Genomic DNA, 22943 nt, shown 5'->3' on the forward strand with positions numbered 1-22943 from the left:
GACAGCATAATACAGGAACTAGATTAACTATCATTCTACTGCATTCACAACAATAATTCTGGGCCACATTCTAACATGGCAAGGATGACAGGTTGGATTGAACAAAATGCACAACCTTGTCATTTCTGCTTGCAGGCAACCCTTTTATCCAAGTCTAATGCAACACTTCCCGCCACACATTCCGTAAATCTCGACAACTTCTGTCAAGAACATGTTCACAATCTTCAAGCGGGAACACAGTTTGTCAACGTGACTGTGGAAGATAAAAGCTGCACGTACTCAGGCTTGCATTCTTTTCAAGCGTTTTGGAAGCTTTGTGGCATGTACTTTATCAAACAAAATCAAAGATCAAACAGGACAGGAAAAAGCCTTTAAAGAATTGCAGAACAGACTACAATTCTTCTTCTGCCCCTCAACCCAAAAAAAAAGAGGTCTAATTGAGATTAGAATAGGCCCTCTTGAAATTGTCCTAGTATCGCCAGTCAGTCCGGTCTGACTACAGAATAGTCCTCGGAGGTTGTTCCACACAAGAACCAGAGGCAATATGGAGAATCGTATTTTCTATTGGTTAGGATCTGGAACACAGTGCTTGAAAATATGGTGGAAACAGATTCAAGAATGACTTCCATATGTACATGAGACAATTTTCTAAAGGGATAATTACAGGGCCACAGGGAAAGGGCTGGGAAGCGGGACTAATTGCTTTGCCCTCGTGGACAGGCAACATGTACATCGTGGCAAATGACTACCTTCCGAACTAGGAGTAGACCACTCGGCCCCCTCGAACCTGCTCTGCCATTCGTCAAGATTGTAGTTGATCAGCAGTAACCCCAACTCCACATTCTCACATATCTCTGAAAACCCTCGACTGCCTGGTCAGTGAAGAATCTACCTGCGGTTTAAAAATATTTAATGACAGCAAAGATTACCCGAGACTACAACGGGACCTTGATCAGATGGGTCAATGGATTGAGTAGCAGATGAGGTATAATTTAGATAAATGTGAAATGTTGCATTTTGGTAGGGCAAATCAGGGCAGGATTTATACACTCAATGGTATGGTTCTGGGGAGAGTTACTGAACAAAGAGTTCTTGGAGTGCAGGTTCCATAGTTCCTTAAAAGTGGAATTGCAGGTAGACAGGGTGATGAAGGGATTATGCTCCTCTGATGCTGCCTGACCTGCTGTGCTTTCCCAGCGCTACACTTTTCAACTCTGATTTCCAGTATCTGCAGTCCCCACTTTCTCAGTGAAGAATGCATTTGGTACACTGCCTTTACTGGTCATTGCATTGAGTATAGGAGTTGGGAGGTCAGGACATTGGTGGAGACCACTTTTGGAATATTACATTCAATTCTGTTCTCACCGCCGTGGGAAACTTGTTGTGAAACATGAAAGGGTTCAGAAAAAATTTAGAAGGAGTGTTTAACCTCTAGAGAGAAGCTGAATAAGCTGGGGCTATTTTCTGTGGAGCAACAGAAGTTGAGAGGTTTAAGGAAATCATGAGGGGCATAGCTAGGGTGAATAGTCAAGGTCTATTTCCCAGGGTATGGGAGCCCAAAATTAGGGGTTTATGGTAACAGGTGAAGGGTTTAAAAAGGGACCTTGGGGTGACTTTTCATGCAGAGGGTGGTGCGCATATGTAATGAACTGCCAATATTTAAAAGGCATCTGGTTGGGTATATGAATAGGAAGGATTTAGAGGGATACGGGCTAAATGCTGGCAAATGGGATGGGATTAATTTAGGATATCTGGTCGGCATGGATGAGTTTGACCGAAGGGTTTGTTTCTGTGCTCTATGACTGAGTCCATTGCTGTCTAGAGAGTGAGTTCCAAACACATACTACCCTCCTGGAGAGGAGTCTTCTCCTCATATTAAATGGAAGGCTTCTCATTTTTAAATTGTTGTCCCTAGTTCCGGATCCCCCTCAGGGGGAAGCAACTTTTCCATCCCCATCAAATCCCCTCAGGATCTTGTATCGCCCAGTATGATCACCTCATTTTTCTAAGCTCTAATGGATACAGGCATAACCTGTCCAATCATTCCTCACAAAGTTAACACCCTACATTGCAGGTATCAGTCAAGTGAACCTTCTTTGAACTACCTCTAATATATTTATACCCTTGCTTTAAAAAGGTGAGCAGAAATGTGCATACCACTCCAGATATTATCTCACCAACTGTAAAACAAACATCTTTATTTTTATAGTAGTGCCCCATACGATAATTGGCAACGTTCAGTAAGCATTCCTAATCACTTGCTGATTCTATATACTTACCTTTGTGATTCATTTACCAGGACACCCCAATCCCTCCCTATCTCAATTCTGCAATTTCTCTCGTTTAACATAATACTTTTCTATTGTTCCTGCCAAAGTGAATACGGTCATAGTTTTCCAAATTATACACCATTTACCAATTTCTTTTTATGCCCAACCTACCCTATTTATATCCCTTTGCAAACTTCTAATGCCCTTTTCACAACTTGCTCGCCCAATTATTTTGGCATCAGCATATTTAGCAACCCTACATTCAGTCCCTTTGCTCAAGTCATTTCGTTTAATTAGTTGTGAATAATTGTGAATACTGATTCTTGACAGAACACCCCTCATCTTTCAAATTTTATGCCCATTCATTTCCTGTTCACTGACATGTCACTCTCTAAACCATGATAAAGTGACAGGGTAAACAAGGAGTGCATGGCCAGGGATCACTGTCTAAGAATACAGGGTAGGCCATTTAGGACTAAGATGAGGAGAAATCTCTTCACCCAGAGAGTAGTGAGCCTGGGGAATTCTCTACCACAGAAAGCAGTTGAAGCTAAAATATTGAATGTTTTGAAGAGGGGTATAGAAATAGCGCTTGGGGCTAAAGGGATTAAAAGGCATGGGGTGAAAGCAGGAACGAGGGACTGAGTTGAATGATCATATTGAATAGTGGAGCAGGTTCCAAGGGCTGAATGATCTCCTGCTCCTATTTTCTGTGTTTCTGAATGCAGTTCATGGTCAGTGATTTTCAAATTCATTTGTGGGGCATCTCTTGCATGGATGCTGTGGCAGTAAAATGCTGCAAGTTTGACACAGCTACACACTGAGGAGTCAATCCTGCCATTCTGTAACATCAGTTGATTCCAGTAAGCCAACACTTGGGATTTTGACTGCAAAGCGACTTCCAGGTGTGTGCTGTAGTTGCACTATCTAGCGATGGTGTTGGCAATACATGCTGCGTATTTATACGTATATATGATCTGATTGAGCTGTGAGAAATGGAAGTGTCAGATCAATACAGTAGGGGGGCGCACCATGCAGGCCCACTCATAGATCAGTGAAGGAGCAGCTATAGTGCTTGCTGCTGACAGAGTGACAGGGTTTCATTTGCAGCATTGATTTTCCTCAAACATGACCAAGCAAACTATTAATCTATCGTTGGATTGAATGTCAAGTAGCACATACATTAAAGGTACTTATTCTTCCTATCCTTAGGTTCACCTTTCAGTTCACACGCTTGGGAAAGGGATTCAAGCACAGAAAGTGTATAAAATGTAGTCATTATAAATTCAGTGAATCAGAGAGTCAGCGGGTCCTATATTGGACAGCTTTGAGTAACACCAAGCTGAGCAAATCGCTCCAATGTAGAAACAAGCCATTTGGCCCATTGAGTCAACACCAACCCTTTGAAGAGCATCCCATCCAGACCCATCCCCCTGAACTATCCCTGTAACCCTGCATTTCCCATGGCTAATCTACCCAGCCTGCACATCCCTGGACACAATGGGCAATTTAGCACAGCTAATCCACCGAATTGGCACATCTTTGGACTGTGAGAAGTAATTGGAGCACCCAGAGGAAATCCATGCAAACATGGGGAGAATGTGTGAACTCCACACCGACAGTCCCCGAGACCCTGGTGCTGTGAGGCAACATTGCTATCCACTGAGCCACCGTGCTGCCCCTAGGTTTCTGTTACTACCAAAGTGAATAACCTCACATTTATTCACATTATATTTCATCTGCCATGCGTTTGCCCACTCACACAACTCGGCCATATCACCCAAACTTCTCTGCATCCTCCTCATAGCTCACTCCCCCACCCAGCTTTGAATTAGATTAGATTCCCTACAGTCTGGAAACAGGCCATTTGGCGCAAGTCTACACAAACCCTCTGAAGAGTAACCCATCCAGATGCATTTCCCTCTGACTAATGCACCTAACACTATGGTCAATTTAGCATGGCCAATCCACCTAACTTTGGACTGTGGGAGGAAACTGGAGCACCCAGAAGAAACCCATGCAGACATGGGGATAACGTGCAAACTCCACACAGACTGTCGCCCGAGGCTGGAATCGAACCTGGGGCCCTGGCGCTGTGAGGCATCAGTGCAAATCACTGAGCCACCGTGCGCTGTGATGTCAAATAATATTATGGAAATATTTTTAATTCCCTCACCTCGCTCACTTATTTTATGAATAATAGAACATAGAACAATACAGCGCAGTACAGGCCCTTTGGCCCTCGATGTTGTGCCGATCCAAGCCCACCTAACCTACACTAACCCACTATCCTCCATATGCCTATCCAATGCCCGTTTAAATGCCCATAAAGAGGGAGAGCCCACCACTGCTACTGGCAGGGCATTCCATTAACTCACGACTCGGTGAGTAAAGAACCTACCCCTAACATCTTTCCTATACCTACCACCCCTTAATTTAAAGCTATGCCCCCTTGAAATAGCTGATTCCATACGTGGAAAAAGGTTCTCACGGTCAACCCTATCTAAACCCCTAATCATCTTGTACACCTCTATCGAGTCACCCCTAAACCTTCTTTTCTCCAATGAAAACAACCCCAAGTGCCTCAGCCTTTCCTCATACGATCTTCCTACCTTACCAGGCAACACCCTGGTAAACCACCTCTGCACCCGTTCCAGTGCCTCCACATCCTTCCTATAGTATGGCGACCAAAGCTGCACACAATACTCCAAATGCAGCCGCACCAGAGTCTTATACAACTGCAACATGACCTCAGGACTCCGGAACTCAATTCCTCTACCAATAAAAGCCAGTACGCCATATGCCTTCTTCACCGCACTATTTACCTGGGTGGCAACTTTCAGAGATCTGTGTACATGGACACCAAGATCCCTCTGCTCATCCACACTACCAAGTATCCGACCATTAGCCCAGTATCCCATCTTTTTGTTACTCTTACCAAAGTGAATCACCTCACACTTAGCTACATTGAACTCCATAATATACTTACTAATCCTTCAGTTTCTCTCTCTCACTAGACTGTGTGCCCCAACATTTCTGAGCTGTTGCTTGTGACCCCCATTATGAAGGCAGAAATAATGTATTTAATTGGAATGCCACCTCATTGCTTCCCTTTACAATTTACCCTGTTTCTGATTGTAAAGAACCCACGTTTGTCTTCACTCATCTTTTATTCTTCACATACCTATAGAAGCTTCTGCTCAGTTCCTTACAAGGTTACTCTCCTGCTTTATTTTCCCCCCACTTAATAAAATTCTTTTATTCTCTGCTGAAATCTAAACTCCCAATCCTCTGGTCTGCTGCGTCTTTCAGCGAATTTGCATGCCTCATCCTTGGGTCCATCACGATTTCCCTCGTTAGCCATTGTTGGGCCACATTCCCTGTGTTACTTTTGTGCCAGACAGGAACAAAGAATTGCTGCAGTTCCTCCATACACTCCTTAAATGTTTGCCATTGTGTATTCACTACTATCCATTTACGCGAACGTTCCTGAAATTATCACAGCCAGCGCACACCTCGTACCATCGTAGCTTTCTCTATTTAGATTCAGGATCCTAAACTCAGAATCAACTAAGTCACTCGCGAACTTCATTAAGAATTCCATCACATTACGGTCACTGTTATGGGCCAGGCCTGACCCCATCAAAACATTTCAAGCAGGCAACCCCGATTCTAATTTTTCTAGTTGCTTTAAGTAGGTGTAGAGTGGATATTCCAGGAGCAATGCAGCTGACCCAACCGATTAGCTTTAAACAAAACAATTTATTTACAGACTACTGAATGAAATACAAACAAAACAGAACCAAATTTAGAATAACTTAACGTATATGAAAACCCAGTCGACTTTATTGCAACTTCATGATGCTGTTCCAAATACTTGCAACATCCCCATAAACACCCCCTTAGCAAAAAAGGTGAAATGAAACACAGGTTCATCTGGGAGCGATGTCAGAGAAAGAGGATCCATTTGGACCTGATTCTTTGGGTTCTCAGCAGCTTCTCTGGGCTCCCAGCTAAAACTTGATTAGCAGCTGCAAACAAAACAGCTTGCTCAAACCACACCAAACCCTGAACTGGGAGAACTGGCCACTCCCCTTTCATTATATAAGTGTCTTTAAAAAATATTTAAAAGCTTTTCCAAGAAGTTATTTCCAGACTTATCAGAACCTCTGCCTTTACAACTCCTCTGAAAAAAAACAAGGACTACAATAATCTTGTTTAAGGAGCAGCATTGTCACAGTTATTCATTCCCAAGGGGTCTCACACAGCTAGACCAACAATTATTCCCCTTTAATTACACAATACCCAATCTAGAATGGCCTGTCTTCACTCGGTTTCTCATCATACTGATCCTATCTTATGCACACTCCAGGAATTCCTCCTCTATGGGCTTGTTACTGATTTGATTCACCCAGTCTGTATGCAGATTTGCTTCACCCATAATTATAGTTCCTTTATAACTACAGTCTCTAATTTCCTGTTTAATATCTTGCCTAACATTTCCAGTACAGCTTGAGCAACTATGTTCCTGAAACGTCGACTCTCCTGCTTCTCAGATGCTGCCTGGCCTGCTGTTTTTCCAGCACTACATTTTTCGACTATGTTCAAACCCCACTTTCATTTTCTGCCCCTTCCCAGTTTCAAAGCTCTATCTGTACAGATTGCACATCACCAGAGCTGATATCCTTCCTCACTGTTGTGTTCATGTCCTCTTTAACTAGCAGGGTACTCCACCTCATTTTCCTCTTTGTCAGTCCTTCCTAAAACTGAAAACCCCGAAAATTCAGTTCCCAACCCTAGTCACCCTGCAGCCATGTCTCTTACTACAATACAACCTTGGTTATCCGAATACCAATTATCCGAATTTCGGATTATCTGAACAAGATCTCAAGGTCCCGATGCTTAGGCTGCTCCCTGCGGCCATCAGATCAGTTATCCGAACAAAATACTCTCCACCCGTATCGTTCGGATAATATATCCCATATCATATCCGTTCATGTCTAGTTGCATGACCAATTAGTCAACTTTATTGCAAATACTCCACACATTAAGACACAAAGCCTTAGTCTCAACTTTATTTTTTAAACATTTTTAGTTTCATGTTACTTTGCATTGATTCTTGCTCTTGAATTATCACTTTAAAAAAGAAAATCCCCTATCTTCTGTTTTCTTCCTTCATTTCCCTGTACTGTTTGCCAGTATAGGTTCTCATCCCTTTGCCATTTTAGTTCAAACCCTTCCCAATTGCAATAGTCAACACTCTTCCCAAGACATCAGCTCTGGTCCTGCTCAAATGTAACTTGCCCACCTTGTAGTGGTCTCCCTGCCTTCAGAATGATCTCAATGCCCCAGGAATCTGAAACCTTTTTCCTCGCACTATTTCTCGAACCACATATCAATCTGATCTATCCTGCTATTTTTTCTCTGGTTAGATCAGAAGTCACATGACACCAGTTTATAGTCCAACAGGTTTTTATGTGAAATCTCAAACTTTTGGAGTGCTGCTTCGTCAAGTGAACGACACTTCATCTGGCTACTGACTTTGTCCACTCCAGGTCAACATGAGCACCTCCACAATTTACTCTGAAGGAAAAGTAATTTTATTTTCTTTAGGCTTAAAATAGCCTTTACTACAGAGAACCGAGAGAAGTCCTGAGTTGGCAGAGATCTGAAGTCTTCTCACTATGTTGTTCACAGTCCCAAGTTAGTTCTCTACCCAAAAGTCAATCACATTGGTGTTAGCAGGCAGAAGGCATTTGTCATTGAAGATTGGTCTGTGGGCTAGTGACCAATCAGCTACATGTTGCCAGACAGATCTCCATTTGTACACAGCCTTTCAGCTCCAGCTTATCTGCAAACTACACTTCAATTACTGCTTGAAGCAGCAGCTATATAAACGACGATCACAATGAGGGCTAGATTACTAGCTTTCAAAAACATGCAGCAATCCTTGGGTTTTAAACAGTTCTTTCCTCATTTCAGTCACAACTTAAAAATACAGAAAATAAAAAAGTCATTGCAAATGACAGAGTAGGTGTGAGGGTCCAACTGGCATCCTTGGTTCTTACATTCAACTGACAGTGCATGAAATAAAGAGATTGTGAAGGGACTGTATGTAGAAGAGTGCTGGGGCACACATATATGAGAGAAAAACTCTCAATTACTCGCCCATTACTACAATACTCAATGACATTGATTGAGCTCTTTAAGACAGCATGGTCTGTTGCACTGACCAAGTGGCTTAATACTCAAGCCCACTCTACTGAAATCATGACTTCACATGCTGAATTTTCAACTCAGCCTCCCTTTTGAGATCTCTCATTTCCTTAAGTGACCATGACTAATTTCCAAATAGCTAGCACACTCACAGGCATCATTGGGTAACAGGAGATAGTAAAAACTTAGAACACCTTTAAAACATGAAGGTTCATCAACTTGACAATCAATCTGGGAGCCACAGAGAAGAATGGCACGTCAGAATTTGAGATTGAAGCTTTTCAACCACCTTTTTTCCCACAAGATATTCATACGTGCACTAAATAATATTGATAGCTGAAATTAAATAGATGTTTCAAGACTTGGAGGTGAGCCGATACTGCCACCTACTGGATGCAAGACTGACTGTAGTAATTTCTCAGTTCCCTGTGACTATTTAATCCATTGTGACCCAGTTCAAATTCAACAACTGGCAATTAAATAGAACCAGAAGCACAAAGACACCCCAAGGCAGTTCACTGAAGTATTGTCAGAAATTAATGGATTTGGACCACTAGAGCAATGGACGGCGAATGCCAAAGAGGTAGATTTTAATATTGGTCGAAATAGAGGGACAAGATGATGATGGAGGGGTTTAGTCAAGAAATGGCAGGCTAGTGGGTGCAGACAGCTGAAAGCTCAGCTGCCATACTGTCCAATTAATCACATCATAGCTGAACAGTGAAAAGTTCTTCAGTTTGCAGAAACTGAAAACCCAAAGCCAAGCTCAAACGTTCCACAGCTGAGCCCCTTCAAAGTGGTTATTTGATGAATTGTGGCGTCAGCTCTGAATCAACAACACGGGCTTTAAAACTCCAGGGCTGAATTGGTTCAGGATCCCAGCCTTCCCAGTTTGCAAACCTTCTCCATCACCTCAAGCCCACAACACTGGAAACCTCTCCACACAGTTCTACCCTTCTACGTTCCCCCCCCCCCCCCCCCCCCACCCCCTAGTGTCCATCACAGCCATATCAGCAATTTCTTCACTCAACCTCACCACTCTCCCTCCACCTCGAAGACTCCCCATAAAATGCAGGGGAGGGGTTGTCGGGTCCTCAAGCCCAGAGCCATGAAATGGACTAAGTGGACTTTGTCTTAAATTCTAATTTTCTTTTTTTTTTGTTATATTATTGTGGAAGGACTGTTATGCTGAACTTTTCCTCTCTATTTCTCTGATTTACTACAGTGATTTTGTACTATTGAAGATTTGTAATGCTGGACTTTTTATATTTTTTACACTCATCCTCCCCCGTTAAGAATTTGTACTTAAGAATCTGCACCTAGATATCTTTGTACCTAAGATGTGGCGCCGTTAAACTGGCAACTTGTCAAGTTTTCACTGCACTGTGAGTACATGTGACAACAAGGCTCATTCTATTCAATTCAATTTCGCCCAGCAGCCCAGCAGCCAAGTGAGTGTCTGAGGCAGTATTAAGCCATACAGATCTCAATCACACTTTAGTCACCTCTTTGGTCTGAGGGTGCAGTGACAGGAGAAGGAGAGAATGCCACTGATCATAAGTGGAATCCATGTCCCCTCAGGCAAGCACTTTGGTGAGAGGGGGCAAGGACCAAATAATTGTCGGTTGCTATCCTTTCCCCAGTTGAAGATACTGTTTCCTGGAGAGACACTGGAATTTCTATCAGTGAAGTTGAACCCAATGAGAATCTAGTATTTTCCGCAAAGGAAAAAAGATAGTTTGGTGGGGGGGGGGGGGGGCGGTGGTGGGGAGGAAGAGCAGAATAGAAAACGAATACAAAGAGCCTCACATTCACAGATTAAATGAGCATAATATTAGTCACAGCATTCAAACACTCAGACCACCATACCTGTGACAGGTTATCAAATCAGGTCAACTCTTTGCAGGAAGCTAGGTGACATTTTTCTTTTCGAGTAGAAATCAAATTTCCTTTGGAAAGTCACTTATGAAGCTGTTTTTGCTGCACTGACAGGCAACGTATTTCAGAACACTATCACTTCTCATTCTCCCTCCTGGCTTTTTGACAATTACTTCGAAGAACAATCGCTGAGGTACAAAAGTTAACTGCATCATTTACACACATCAGGCATAGCGTCCTCATTAACATGCATTTCAAGGCTGAATATTCCTGTGAAATAATGATCCTCTACACCTGGCCCACGTCTAAAGGTTCATTTATAATAGGTCTTGACGCACAACAATATCACTTCTGCATAATTAGCGGTCCAAATGGGAACTTCTATTCCTGATGAAGGGCTTTTGCCTGAAATGTTGATTTTCCTGCTCCTGGGATGCTGCCTGAACTGCTGTGCTTTTCCAGCACCACTCTAATCTAGAATCTGGTTTCCAGCATCTGCAGCCCTTGTTTTTACCAAATCGGAACTTTGTAGATAAAGATGTTTTACACCCTGCAGTGTCTCCCTCCATCATGACACCCAAGTTAGCTAAAGCAGCACCGAACAGGATAGCACCAGAGAAACTCTCTCGCTAACGTAATGAGTGTTAAGTGACTTCTGGGACTCGACACTTGCAGATTTTGGGCACTTATTGTAACTATTTCATGAAAGCATGAAGTGTGCTGGATTAGAGAAGTCTGCGAGAGGAACACTAATGAGAGAGATCCTGATTGACAGTATACACCAGTGTTTTTATGATGGGGTTAGTATCATAGGGCTTCCTACTCTTCCCTTTACTGTAAAGGACCACTTCGACATCAAGGACCCCACCAGAGAGTTTACACGCTAGAGTTCAATTCTAATGTGGTCACACATGTTAACTGGCCAAGTGGAACTCAGGAAAACACTCAGCTTGTAAATTTGTTCTGAAAACTCAGTGTGAAAGCATAATAATGTGGCGATCAGGAGGGGACAGTCTCTCACTCCATCGAGATACACTTCACATCAGCTTGACTATCCGATATTGACTGTCGGGGCTCACAGGGGAGAGAATGCTGCCACAGTAAGATGGTAAGTAGCTGCCAGCACCAGACAAAACACTCAAACTCATTCATCAGTTGGGAAGAGCAAGTGATTTGGAATCACCGTATTTCATACCCACATCCAGTCAGACTTGCAATTCCAAACTGAACCAGCTTCTTATCTGATACATGGACAGTGAGCAATGATCACTTACGGTCAGAGGAGTTCTTGCGGCTGGAGGAGGACTCATCAGCCGTGCCATCTAGCTGCTGCAGCATGAACTGTCTGATATTGTCACCATCATCCTCTGGCATAATCAGCTTCATCAGGGTCTGGTTACACACGTTTGCTACCTCCTTAATACCTGGACTTTGAATTAAGGAGAGAACGCACCAAGAACTGTAAATAAAGGAGGACAGGATTGTACAGCAAATAACATGAGAGACAGCAACTCTCAGTTTGCTGTGGAAGGTTAGATCGCATGGAATCTAGGAGGAGCTGGTAAACTGGATACAAATTTGACTTGATGGTAGGAAGCAGAAGGTAATAGTGGAAGTAGAGGCCTGTGGCTAGTGATGCGCCTCAGGGGTCGGTGCTGGGCCCATTGCTGTTTGTTATCTATATCAATGATTTGGATGAGAATGTACAAGACGTGATTAGTAAGTTTGCGGATGACATTAAAATAGGCGGTATCGTAGACAGTGAGGAAGATTATCAGAAATTGCAGCAGGACCTTGATCAGATGGGGCAGTGGGTCGAGAAATGGTAAATGGAGTTTCATATAGATATGTGAGAGGTCTTGCATCTTGGAAAGTTAAATCAAAGTAGGAGTTTCATGGTGAATGGTAGCACCTTAAGGAGTGTAACGGAACAGAGGGATCTTGGAGTTCATGTTTATAGTTCTCTGAAAGCAGAGTCCAGGTAGACGGGGCAGTGAAGGAGGCTTTTGGCACACTGGCCTTCATCAGTCAGGGCACTGAGTATAGAGGTTGGGAAGTTACGTTGCGATTATACAGGACGTTGGTGAGGCCGCACTTGGAGCATGGTGTTCAGTTTTGGTCACTTTGTTATAGGAAGGAAAGAGTGCAGAAGAAATTTACAAGAATGTTGCCTAAACTGAATGGTCAGAGTCACAGGAAGAGGTTGGTCAAGCTAGGGCTTTGTTCTTTAGAGCATACAAGACTGAGGAGGGACCTGATAGTGGTGTACAAGATCATGACAGCCACGGATAGGGTGAATGCACTCAATCTTCTTCCTAGGGTTGGGGAGTTGAGGAATAGAGGGCATCAGTTTAAGGTTAGTGGGGAAAGAATAAAAAGGAACGTGAGGGACAACTTTTTTTTTCCCCCCAGAGGGTGGTGTGCATGTGAATAAGCTGCCAGCAGAAGTGTTTGAGGCAGGTACATTAACATTTAAAAGGCATTTAGACAATACATGGAGAGGATAGGATTAGAAGGATTTGGGCCAAGTGCAGGGAAATGAGGTTAGTGTGGATGGACAGTTTGTTCAGCATGGATCAGTTTGGGCCAAAGGGCCTATCTCCATTAGTACAATGAGTTTCTGAGACAGAACGACCAAGTGTTAACCTTCTGGCTCAGAGGGTGCTGGCAGGAATTTTAGGGACAGTAATGTAATTGATCCTCTAAGATGATGAGAGGATGTTGCAGCTTCACAATCCTCCACTTAGGACTCGGCTGGCCTCTAGAACAGGACCAGCTAATGCTAATAAAGCTGACAGCAGCCATAGGAAGGAGTTCCAGCCTGTATCTGACACCATCTTTGCTTCATTCCCAATATTACCTGTCACCACAGCACACATAGGGCTGAGAGCATTATGAATTGGGAAACAGATGGAAACAAAGGAAGACATAATCGGGCAAAAGGCTAATGATTCTTAGTTTGTCTACAGAGGTCAGGAGATGATGGCTGGACAGCACACTGGCTCAGTGGTTAGCACTGCTGCCTCACACCACGAAGGACTCAGGTTCAATTCCACCCTCGGGTAACTGTGTGGAGTCTGCATATTCTTAGTGGCTGCGGGGGTCTCTCTCTGGGTGCTCAGTTTTCCCCTCTCACTCTGTAGATATACAGGTTAGGTGGTTTAGCCATGCTAAATTACCCATAGTATCCAAGGATGTGCAGGCTAGATGGATTAGCTATGAGAAATGCAGGATTACAGGGACACGGTGGGGGGGGGTTTCAGTGTGAACTTGATGGGCCAAATGGCCTGATTCCACACTGTAAGGATTCTATGATTATAAAAAAGTGATTTGGCACAGTTCTGAATGAGACAGAAGGAAATGTTTCCAAGCCGGAATGGAAGTTGAGAGACAATATGCAAACTGGGGGAGGGTAGGTTCTTACAAACTACTGATCATTATTGGGTTCACTATGTCTTTTAGGGAGTGAAATGTGCTGCGCTTACCTGGTCCAGCCTCCATGTGACTCCTGACCTACAGCAGTGTGGTTCCTACTGAAATGCTTTTTGAAATGGCCAAACATGCCATTCAGTTCAGAGGCAATTAGGGATGGGTGACAAATGCCAGGGATGCCCACATCCCAATAAATAAATACCTATATGAATTGCCCGTGGGGAAATAACACTCAATTTAAATACTGTTCAACAAATACCTCAGTTACAGATTAGGTCAGTAGGAGGAAAACTAAAAAGTTGATGAAAAGTCATCATGCAGCAAGTCCCAAGAAAGGCACTGCTGTAAAACCTGTGGACTCTTCTGTCACACTAATGACGTAACCAGAGGTGGGTTCGGTGTCCAACTCAAGAAAAGGATACTCTTCTTCCGGTCATCGTAGGAGAGGCAGGGTAGAACAGCTGTCAGGATTCCTGAAGAGTAGGGCAGCATCGCACGACCAGCTAACTGAATGAACTCCCTCATCCAAGTCATTGCAGTCAGTTGAATCAAGTCATCTGTGGCAAGCAAGCAAGAACAGACAAGGCGACATGACCATGGACTCTCTCTGTGCCCTGACTCAATGAGAGACAGTAACTAAAAGCGGAGGTTGGCAGAGTTTAAACTTCGCATGCTGTTCCGAGACAGACAGTGTGCTTTTCTGATCTGAGAACACCCTCAGAGCTGAGGAAGCGAAAGTGCACGTTTCAGGAACAGTAACTCCAAAGTTTGGGAGAAGATTTGTAGCTCGGGTGCTCGTTGCTGTGGTTCCTTTCGCCGAACTGGGAAGTTGCAAAACGTGTTGCAAACGTTTTGTCCCCTGTCTAGGTGACATCCTCAGTGCTTGGGAGTCTCCTGTGAAGCGTTTCTGTGATGTTTCCTCCGGCATTTATAGTGGCTTGTCTCTGCCGGAAGTGGCAGCGGCAGAGACAAACCACTATAAATGCCGGAGGAAAGATCACAGAAACGCTTCACAGGAGACTCCCAAGCACTGAGGATGTCACCTAGACAGGGGACAAAACGTTTGCAACACAACTTCCTAGCTCGGCGAACAGAACCACAACAACACAGTAACTCCATTAAGCACTTTCAAGTCCGGCTTTGAATGATCAGACTAAAACCCCTTCTGTTTGGCCCGTGCTGCAAACAGCACCAATGAATTAGGATTAAGAAATTGGCTGCTGCCAGCTCCTAAGACCAAAGAACATTCCCCAGCTCTGTAAATGTGGTTTGAAAGCCCACACTTGGCTTCAAAATTCAAGTCAGAAGAATAACATCTTTCCTCAACACCCAACACAACCTCCAGTTTAGTATAAATCAGCAAAGTGTGAATAATCCTTCAATATGGATTCACAGTTAGACTGAGGCTTCCAAATCCATTTCACTTGTCCTTACAACAAGCAGAGGACTTTCCCCCAAGTCAGGACGAGATTCGAACCCAGGCTTCCCAAAGCTGAAGGGACACGGTGTTTAACACACTGCACCATTTTGGTCTGCAGTCATTTCCATATTACGAAGTCTAGCTTCAAACAAAACACCATTTTTAGAATCTGTTACCTTTACAGAAATATTTGGAGAGCCAGCACAGCCAGAGTGGGTCAAATGGCCTCCTTCAGCACCACAACAATTGTATGAATTCTTAGCTCAGAGGTAAAATTTTAACAACACATTTTTGTTCATAAACACAATTATTAACAGATGAAAGCAATATTAATTTTTAACCTTAACAGCAAGCCATATTGCTGTAACAGCTAGGAGTTCAGAGAATAGCAAGAATGTGAATTCACTATCATGTGCAGTGGCTCAGGCAATTACTTGACTAGATTGGTTATTGTCACGTGCACCTGAGCAGAGTGAAAAGTTTTGTTTTGTGCGCAGCACAGGCGGATTTAGGACTACATATTAAATTAGGATGTGGTAAAAGGGTCGTGGCGAGCGTGGGTGGTAATGAGAATGGGGAAGAGAAAGTGATGGGTGGGGCAGACATGAAGGTGGGAGCCAAAAGTGGGGGGCAAGAGGATACAGCATTGTGAAACGAGACTCACCAGAGGCCTGGCAGTGGATGACCAAGATGTTGGCCATTTCAGCAAATTTGACACTCGAAGGGTTTCTCTTGATCTCTTTCAAAAACTCAACAAGGACAGTCTCACACCTAGAGGCAAGATCAAAATGTTATCCAGGAATCCTGCAGATCAGTTTGCAGCCGGAAAGCAGTAAATACAGAATCATCTCACCCTGAGCTTCTAATGATGACTTCACCTAACCGTGCAATCAGTAAAGCTGCAGGATTAATCAGTAGCCTGTGCTGAGTTAGCTGATCAGATCCAGCCATGTGCAGGGATAAAAACTACCTTCAGCATTCAAAAGTTTGGGAGAAGATTTGTAGCTCGGGTGCTCGTTGTTGTGGTCCTGTTCGCCGAGCTGGGAATTTGTGTTGCAGACGTTTTGTCCCCTGTCTAGGTGACATCCTCAGTGCTTGGGAGCCTCCTGTGAAGTGCTTCTGTGATCTTTCCTCCGGCATTTATAGTGGTTTGAATCTGCCACTTCTGGTTGTCAGTTCCAGCTGTCCGTTGCAGTGGTCGGTAGTTCGGGTCCAGGTCGATGTGCTTATTGATTGAATCTGTGGATGAGTGCCATGCCTCTAGGAATTCCCTGGCTGTTCTCTGTTTGGCTTGTCCTATAACAGTAGTGTTGTCCCAGTCGCATTCATGTTGCTTGTCATCTGCGTGTGGGGCTACTAAGGATAGCTGGTCGTGTCGTTTCGTGGCTAGTTGGTGTTTGTGGATGCGGATCGTTAGCTGTCTTCCTGTTTGTCCTATGTAGTGTTTTGTGCAGTCCTTGCATGGGATTTTGTTCACTACATTGGCTTTGCTCATGCTGGGTATCGGGTCCTTCGTTCTGGTGAGTTGTTGTCTGAGAGTGGCTGTTGGTTTGTGTGCTGTTATGAGTCCTAGTGGTCGCAGTAGTCTGGCTGTCAGTTCAGAAATGTTCTTGATGTATGGTAACGTGGCTAGTCCTTTGGGTTGCGGCATGTCCTCATTCCGTTGTCTTTCCCTTAGGCATCTGTTGATGAAATTGCACAGGTATCCGTTTTTGGCGAATACATTGTATAGATGTTCTTCTTTCTCTTTTTGCAGTTCTGGTGTACTGGAGTGTGTTGTGGCCCTTTTGAATAGTGTCTTGATGCAACTTCTTTTGTGTGTGTTGGGGTGGTTGCTTTCGTAGTTTAGGACTTGGTCTGTGTGTGTGGTTTTCCTGTAAACCTTTGTGGTGAATTCTCCGTTGGGTGTTCTCTGTACCATCACGCCTAGGAATGGGAGTTGGTTGTCCTTTTCTTCCTCTCTAGTGAATCGGATTCCTGTGAGTGTGGCGTTGATGATCTGGTGTGTGTTCTCTATTTCTGTGTTTTTAATGATTACAAAGGTGTCATCCACATATCTGACCCAGAGTTTGGGTTGAATTTGCGGTAAGACTGTTTGTTCTAATCTTTGCATTACCGCTTCTGCTATGAGTCCAGAGATGGGTGAGCCCATGGGTGTGCCGTTGAGTTGTTCATATATTTGGTTGTTGAATATGAAGTGTGTTGTGAGGCACAGGTCCAGTAGTTTGAGTATGCCGTCTTTGTTGATAGGTTCACTGTCCTGTTGTCTGTTATGTCTGTCCAGCAGGTTGGCTATTGTTTCTCTGGCTCGGGTTTTGTCGATCGAGGTGAACAGTGCCGTTACGTCGAATGAGACCATGGTTTCATCAAAGTGAATCATCTCACACTTTTCCACATTAAACTTCATTTGCCACCTCTCAGCCTAGCTCTGCAGCTTAACTATGTCTATCTGTAACCTACAACATCCTTCGTCACTATCCACAACTCTACCGACCTTAGTGTCATCCACAAATTTACTAACCCATCTTTCTATGCCCTTATCCAGGTCATTTATAAAAGTGACAACCAACAGTGGACCTAAAATAGATTCGTGTAGTACCCCACTAGTGACTGAACTCCAGGATGAATATTTCCCATCAGCCACCACCTTCTGTCTTCTTTCAGCTAGCCAATTTCCGATCCAAACTGCTAAATCACCCTCAATCCCATGCCTCCGTAGTTTGCGCAATAGCCTAGCGTGGGGAACCTTATCAAATACCTTACTGAAATCCATATACACCACATTGACTACTTACCCTAATCCACCTGTTTGGTCACCATCTCAAAGAACTCAATAAGGTTTGAGGGGCACGGCCTAACCTTCACAAAACCATGCTGACTATCCCTAATCAACTTATTCCTTTCTAGATGATTATAAATCCTATCTCTTATAACCCTTTCCAACACTTTACCCACAACTGAAGTAAGGCTCACAGGTCTATAATTACCAGGTTGTCTCTACTCCACTTCGTGAACATGGGGGATAACATTTGCTATCCTCCAGTCTTCTGGCACTATTCCTGTAGACAATGATGACATAAAGATCAAAGCCAAATGCTCTGCAATCTCTCCCTTGGCTTCCCAAAGAATCCAGGATAAATCCCATCTGGCCCAGGGGACTTATCTATTTTTACACTTTGCAGAATTGCTAACACCTCCTCCTTGTGAACCTCAATCCCTTCTAGTCTAGTAGCCTATATCTCAGTATTCTCCTCAACAACATTGTCTTTTTCTAGTGTGAATATTGACGAAAAATATTCTTTAGTGATTCCCCATCTCCTCTGACTCCATGCACAACTTCCCACTACTATGCTTGATTGGGCCTAATCTTAGTCATTTTTTTTATTCCTGATATACCTATTGAAAAGCCTTCGAGTTTTCATTGATCCTATCCACCAATGACTTCTCATGTCTCCTCCTGGCTCCTCTTAGTTCTCTCTTTCAGTCTTTCCTGGCTAACTTGTAACTCTCAAGTGCCCTAACTGAACCTTCACATCTCACCCTAACAGAAACCTTCTTCCTCTTGACAAGCGATTCAGTTTCCTCGGTAAACCACACCTCCCTCGCTCGGCCACTTCCTCCCTGCCTGACTGGTACAGACTCATCAAGGACCCGCAGAATCTGGTCCATGAATAAGCTCCACATTTCGATTGTGCCCATCCCCTGCAGTTCCCTTCCCCATCTTAGGCATCCTAAATCTTGCCTAATCGTATCGTAATTACCTTTCCCCAGCTATAACTCTTGCCCTGCGGTATATACCTATCCCTTTCCATTACTAAAGTAAACATAACCAAATTGTGGTCACTATCACCAAAAGTGCTCATCTACCTCCAAATCTAACATCTGGCCAGGTTTGTTGCCCAGTACCAAATCTAATGTGGCTTTGCCCCTTGTTGCCCTGTTTACATACTGTGTCAGAAAACCTTCTTGCACACATTGGACAAAAACTGACCCTTTCAAAGCATTTGAAGTATAGTATTCCCAGTCAATCTTTGGAAAGTTAAAGCCCCCAATAACAACTACCCTATCGAGGATCACCTTTGCTATCCTTTCCTCTACATCTCTGGAATTATTTGGAGGCCTATATAAAACTCCCAACAGGGTGACCTCTCCTTTCCTGTTTCTAATCTCAGCTCATACCACCTCAATAGACGAGGCCTCAAATGTCCTTTCTGCAACTGTAATATTGTCCTTGACTAACAGCTCTTCACCACTCCCTCTTTTACCATTTTCTCTGTTCTTACTGAAACATCCAAATCCCGGAACCTGCAATAACCATTCCTGTCCCTGCTCTACCCATGTCTCTGAAATGGCCACAACATTGAAACCACAGGTACCAACCCATGCTGCAAGTTCACCCACCTTATTCTGGATGCTCCTGGCGTTGAAGCAGACAGTTCAAACTAGCTTCTCGATTGCCAGTGACTTGTTGAAATCTTAGTTGTGACTTCACTACTCTCAACCTCCTATATACTCTGACTACAATTTCAGTTCACATCTCCTTGCTGAATTAGCTTAAACCAGAAGAGCATTAGTAAATTTCTCCCCCCCCAGGATATTGGTACCCCTCTAGTTCAGGTGAAGACCATCCTGCTTGTAGAGATCCCACCTACCCCAGAAAGAGCCCCAATTATCCAAGAATCCAAAACCCTCCCTCCTGCACCATCCCTGTAGCCACGTGTTCAACTCCTCTCTCTCCCTATTCCTCGCCTCACTAGCGCATGGCACGGGCAACAAACCAGAGACAACAACTCTGTTCATCCTAGCTCTAAGCTTCCATCCCAGCTCCCTTAATTTCTGCCTTAAATCCCCATCTCTCTTCCTACCTATGTCGTCGGTGCGTCTGTGGACCACGACTTGGGGCTGCTCCTCCCCACCTCGAAGATCCCGAAAACACGACCAGAGACATCACGAACCCTGGCACCTGGGAGGCAACACACCAACTGAGAGAGTCTCTTGTCCCCACAGAACCTCCTATCTGTCCCCCTAACTATGGAGTCCCCAATGACTACTGCTCTGCTCCTCTTCCCCCTTCCCTTCTGAGCAGCAGGGACAGACTCTGTGCCCCACTGCTTTCCCCGGTAAGTTGTTCCCCCGTAACAGTATCCAAAACGGTATACTTATTGTTGAGGGGAATGGCTACAGGGGATCCCTGCACTGCCTGCCGGTTCCCTTTCCGTCCCCTGACTGTAACCCATCTGCCTCTTTCTTGTACCTCCCTGTAACTCCTCTCAATAACCCCTTCTGCCTCCCGAATGATCCGAAGTTCATCCAGCTCTAGCTCCAGTTCCCTTACGTGGTTTTCCAGGAACTGGAGTTGGGTGCACTTCCTGCAGATGAAGTCAGCAAGGACACTAGTGGTGACCCTTACCTCCCACATTCTGCAGGAGGAACATTCAACTGTCCTCACCTCCATGCCCACTATTCTAAATTTCCCAAAAGAGACTGTTGAAAAATAAGGAATAAAAAAATAAACTCGTTACCTTACCAATCTGGTGCATAGAACTTTTTTTTTTGGTTAGAGGAGGAGGATGGGTGGGAGACACTACCCGAATAGTGTTTCGGGTAATGCAACCACACAAATATATGACTTCCCAGAATTCCTTCGCTCCTCCCTCACACCTCTCAGCAAACAGAGGCCCCGACGCCTGAAGTAAGGTTTTTAAACTGTTATACTCACCTTCCCAGAAGTCCTTCGCTCCTCCCTCACATCTCTTGGCAAATGTTTATGAAGTAAGTTTCCAGTTAAAACGCTGTGGACCTACTTTGTATTGAAATTCTCTCTCAATTGCCACATCTTGCCCCTTTGCCCTGACAGGCACTCATTAAGCAATGTGCTGCTCCACTCAGATGAAGCTGGTTTTGATCAACCTATCGTGGAGTTGGTTACTTTTGACTGCAACGCAACATTAGAATAAACTTCAATCAATTGCATTTGAAGGTTTGCAGTAACTGTTATGGGTAGCATTGGGAAAGGTCAACACCATACCACAGCTGTGGCTTCCTAATTCTGAGCATCCTGAGATATGATATTTACAGCTCACATATGGATGAACACACCATTTAAGAAAATTAACATGACTGACACAGGTTGCCGACACTCACATTTTACGGATCTCTCTACTGTTATCACCAAGAATCTGAAACAGTCCATCCAGGATTTCTGGCAAATATTCCAGCAAGTTAATATCAGGAACACATTCCAATACCAGGATCTGCAAAGATAATCAAGCTTGAAAATAGTACAAAAGCAGGCAACGCTCAGACATAGCCACACCAAAATCCCAAGAGCATCTAGTAGTTCAGATTTAAATTCAAATCAAGAATGCAAACGTATCATTATATTTTGAGGCATGAGGGGAAATTGGATCAAAAGCTTTGTGATGCAAATTGAGCTGGTCACTAATGTCAGTACAGGAGGTGAGTGCTGAACAGGTCAGGTGCTATGAATGTCAGCAGGAACAGCGCTCATATTGGATACCATCTGCTCCACCTGGTTCAGTCAGAAGACCACAGTTGTGAATAATACATTGACTAGTCGTCAGCTAGAATTTGCTGCCCAAATCAATGTTGCTGGACCGGCAGTAGAAAAGTTACCTTCCTCCTCGGTTTTAAAATATTTTGAACCACTGGCTCAAACTGCTGATTTTACCAGCACACACAGAGAGAAGTACTTGTGGGAACTTACCCAGGAGATGATGAATTGTCTTGCATACTGATTGTTGGAATAAATTCGCTCTCTCAAGAGGGGTACAAAGGCCACAAGGTCAAATTTGGAACTTTCTGTGACAATATCCTGTGAAATAAGAAATGACAGGAGGATTTAATCACCCATTGTGGACTAAATAGATATTGGGTATGACAGTTAAGGTATAGTACATTGACATTAAACATTTCACATGTAGAATGAAATAAAAAAACTTCATAACTCCATGTGAAGAAATCACTTATCTTGAAAGATCTCAAAATAATCAAAAACCAGAAACCATAATAGAAATTGCTGTAAAAACACAGCAGGTCTTGTAGCATCTGTGGAGAGAAAGTGGAGTTAATGTTTTGGCTTCAACTAACCGACTTCAGAACAAAAAAAGGATCACTAAATCTGAAATGCTGACACTGCTTTCTCCCACAGATGCGGCCAGACCTGCTGGTTTTTTTCCAGTAATTTCTGATTTTCTTTCTGATTTCCAGCAGCTTCAGTTCTTTAGTTTTGAAGATCAAAAACCACATGTATCAGCATTGACAAACTGAAATTCTGTGTGACGGTCTTGCATGAAACTGGCTGGGTGCTGTCAAAGGGGAATTAAAAAGGTGAGACAGGGATTCAAACACCCAACACTCTGTATCCCCTTTGGTCTTCCCCCATATTTCACATGTATTTTGAGACATTACAAATGAGACATTATACAAAGACCACAGTTGCCCTTTCAGATGGAGGGAAAAGTGCCCACTGCTATACTTCAGAAAGAACAGAGTTCTCCTAGCACACCGGCCAATTGTAATCTCTCAACCAACATCAATATAATCGATTACTAGCTCATTATCTACTTGTTTGTGAAACTCATCGTGTTACTACAATGACTACACTTAATAAAGTTAAAAATCACACAACACCAGGTTATAGTCCAACAGGTTTATTTGGAAGCACTAGCTTTCGGAGCACTGCTCCTTCATCAGGTGGTTGTGGA

General features: G+C 43.8%; 1 protein-coding gene across 2 annotated transcripts in view; it reads right to left on the bottom strand.

Moving 5' to 3' along the window:
* vac14 (vac14 homolog (S. cerevisiae)) overlaps window positions 1–22943 on the bottom strand; it is a 345026-nt gene that overhangs the window by 277351 nt on the left and 44732 nt on the right. The window contains exons 6-10 of one of the 2 annotated variants that reach the window (XM_072547648.1): window positions 21944–22051; window positions 21361–21470; window positions 15881–15987; window positions 14219–14353; window positions 11639–11788 (exon numbers count right to left, since the gene is read on the bottom strand). In XM_072547648.1, the coding sequence (XP_072403749.1) occupies window positions 11639–11788; window positions 14219–14353; window positions 15881–15987; window positions 21361–21470; window positions 21944–22051 (610 nt within the window). The other variant, XM_072547649.1, reaches the window with a different exon arrangement.

This window comes from Chiloscyllium punctatum, chromosome 26 (assembly GCF_047496795.1).
Source record: "Chiloscyllium punctatum isolate Juve2018m chromosome 26, sChiPun1.3, whole genome shotgun sequence".
Classification (NCBI taxonomy): Eukaryota; Metazoa; Chordata; class Chondrichthyes; order Orectolobiformes; family Hemiscylliidae; genus Chiloscyllium; species Chiloscyllium punctatum.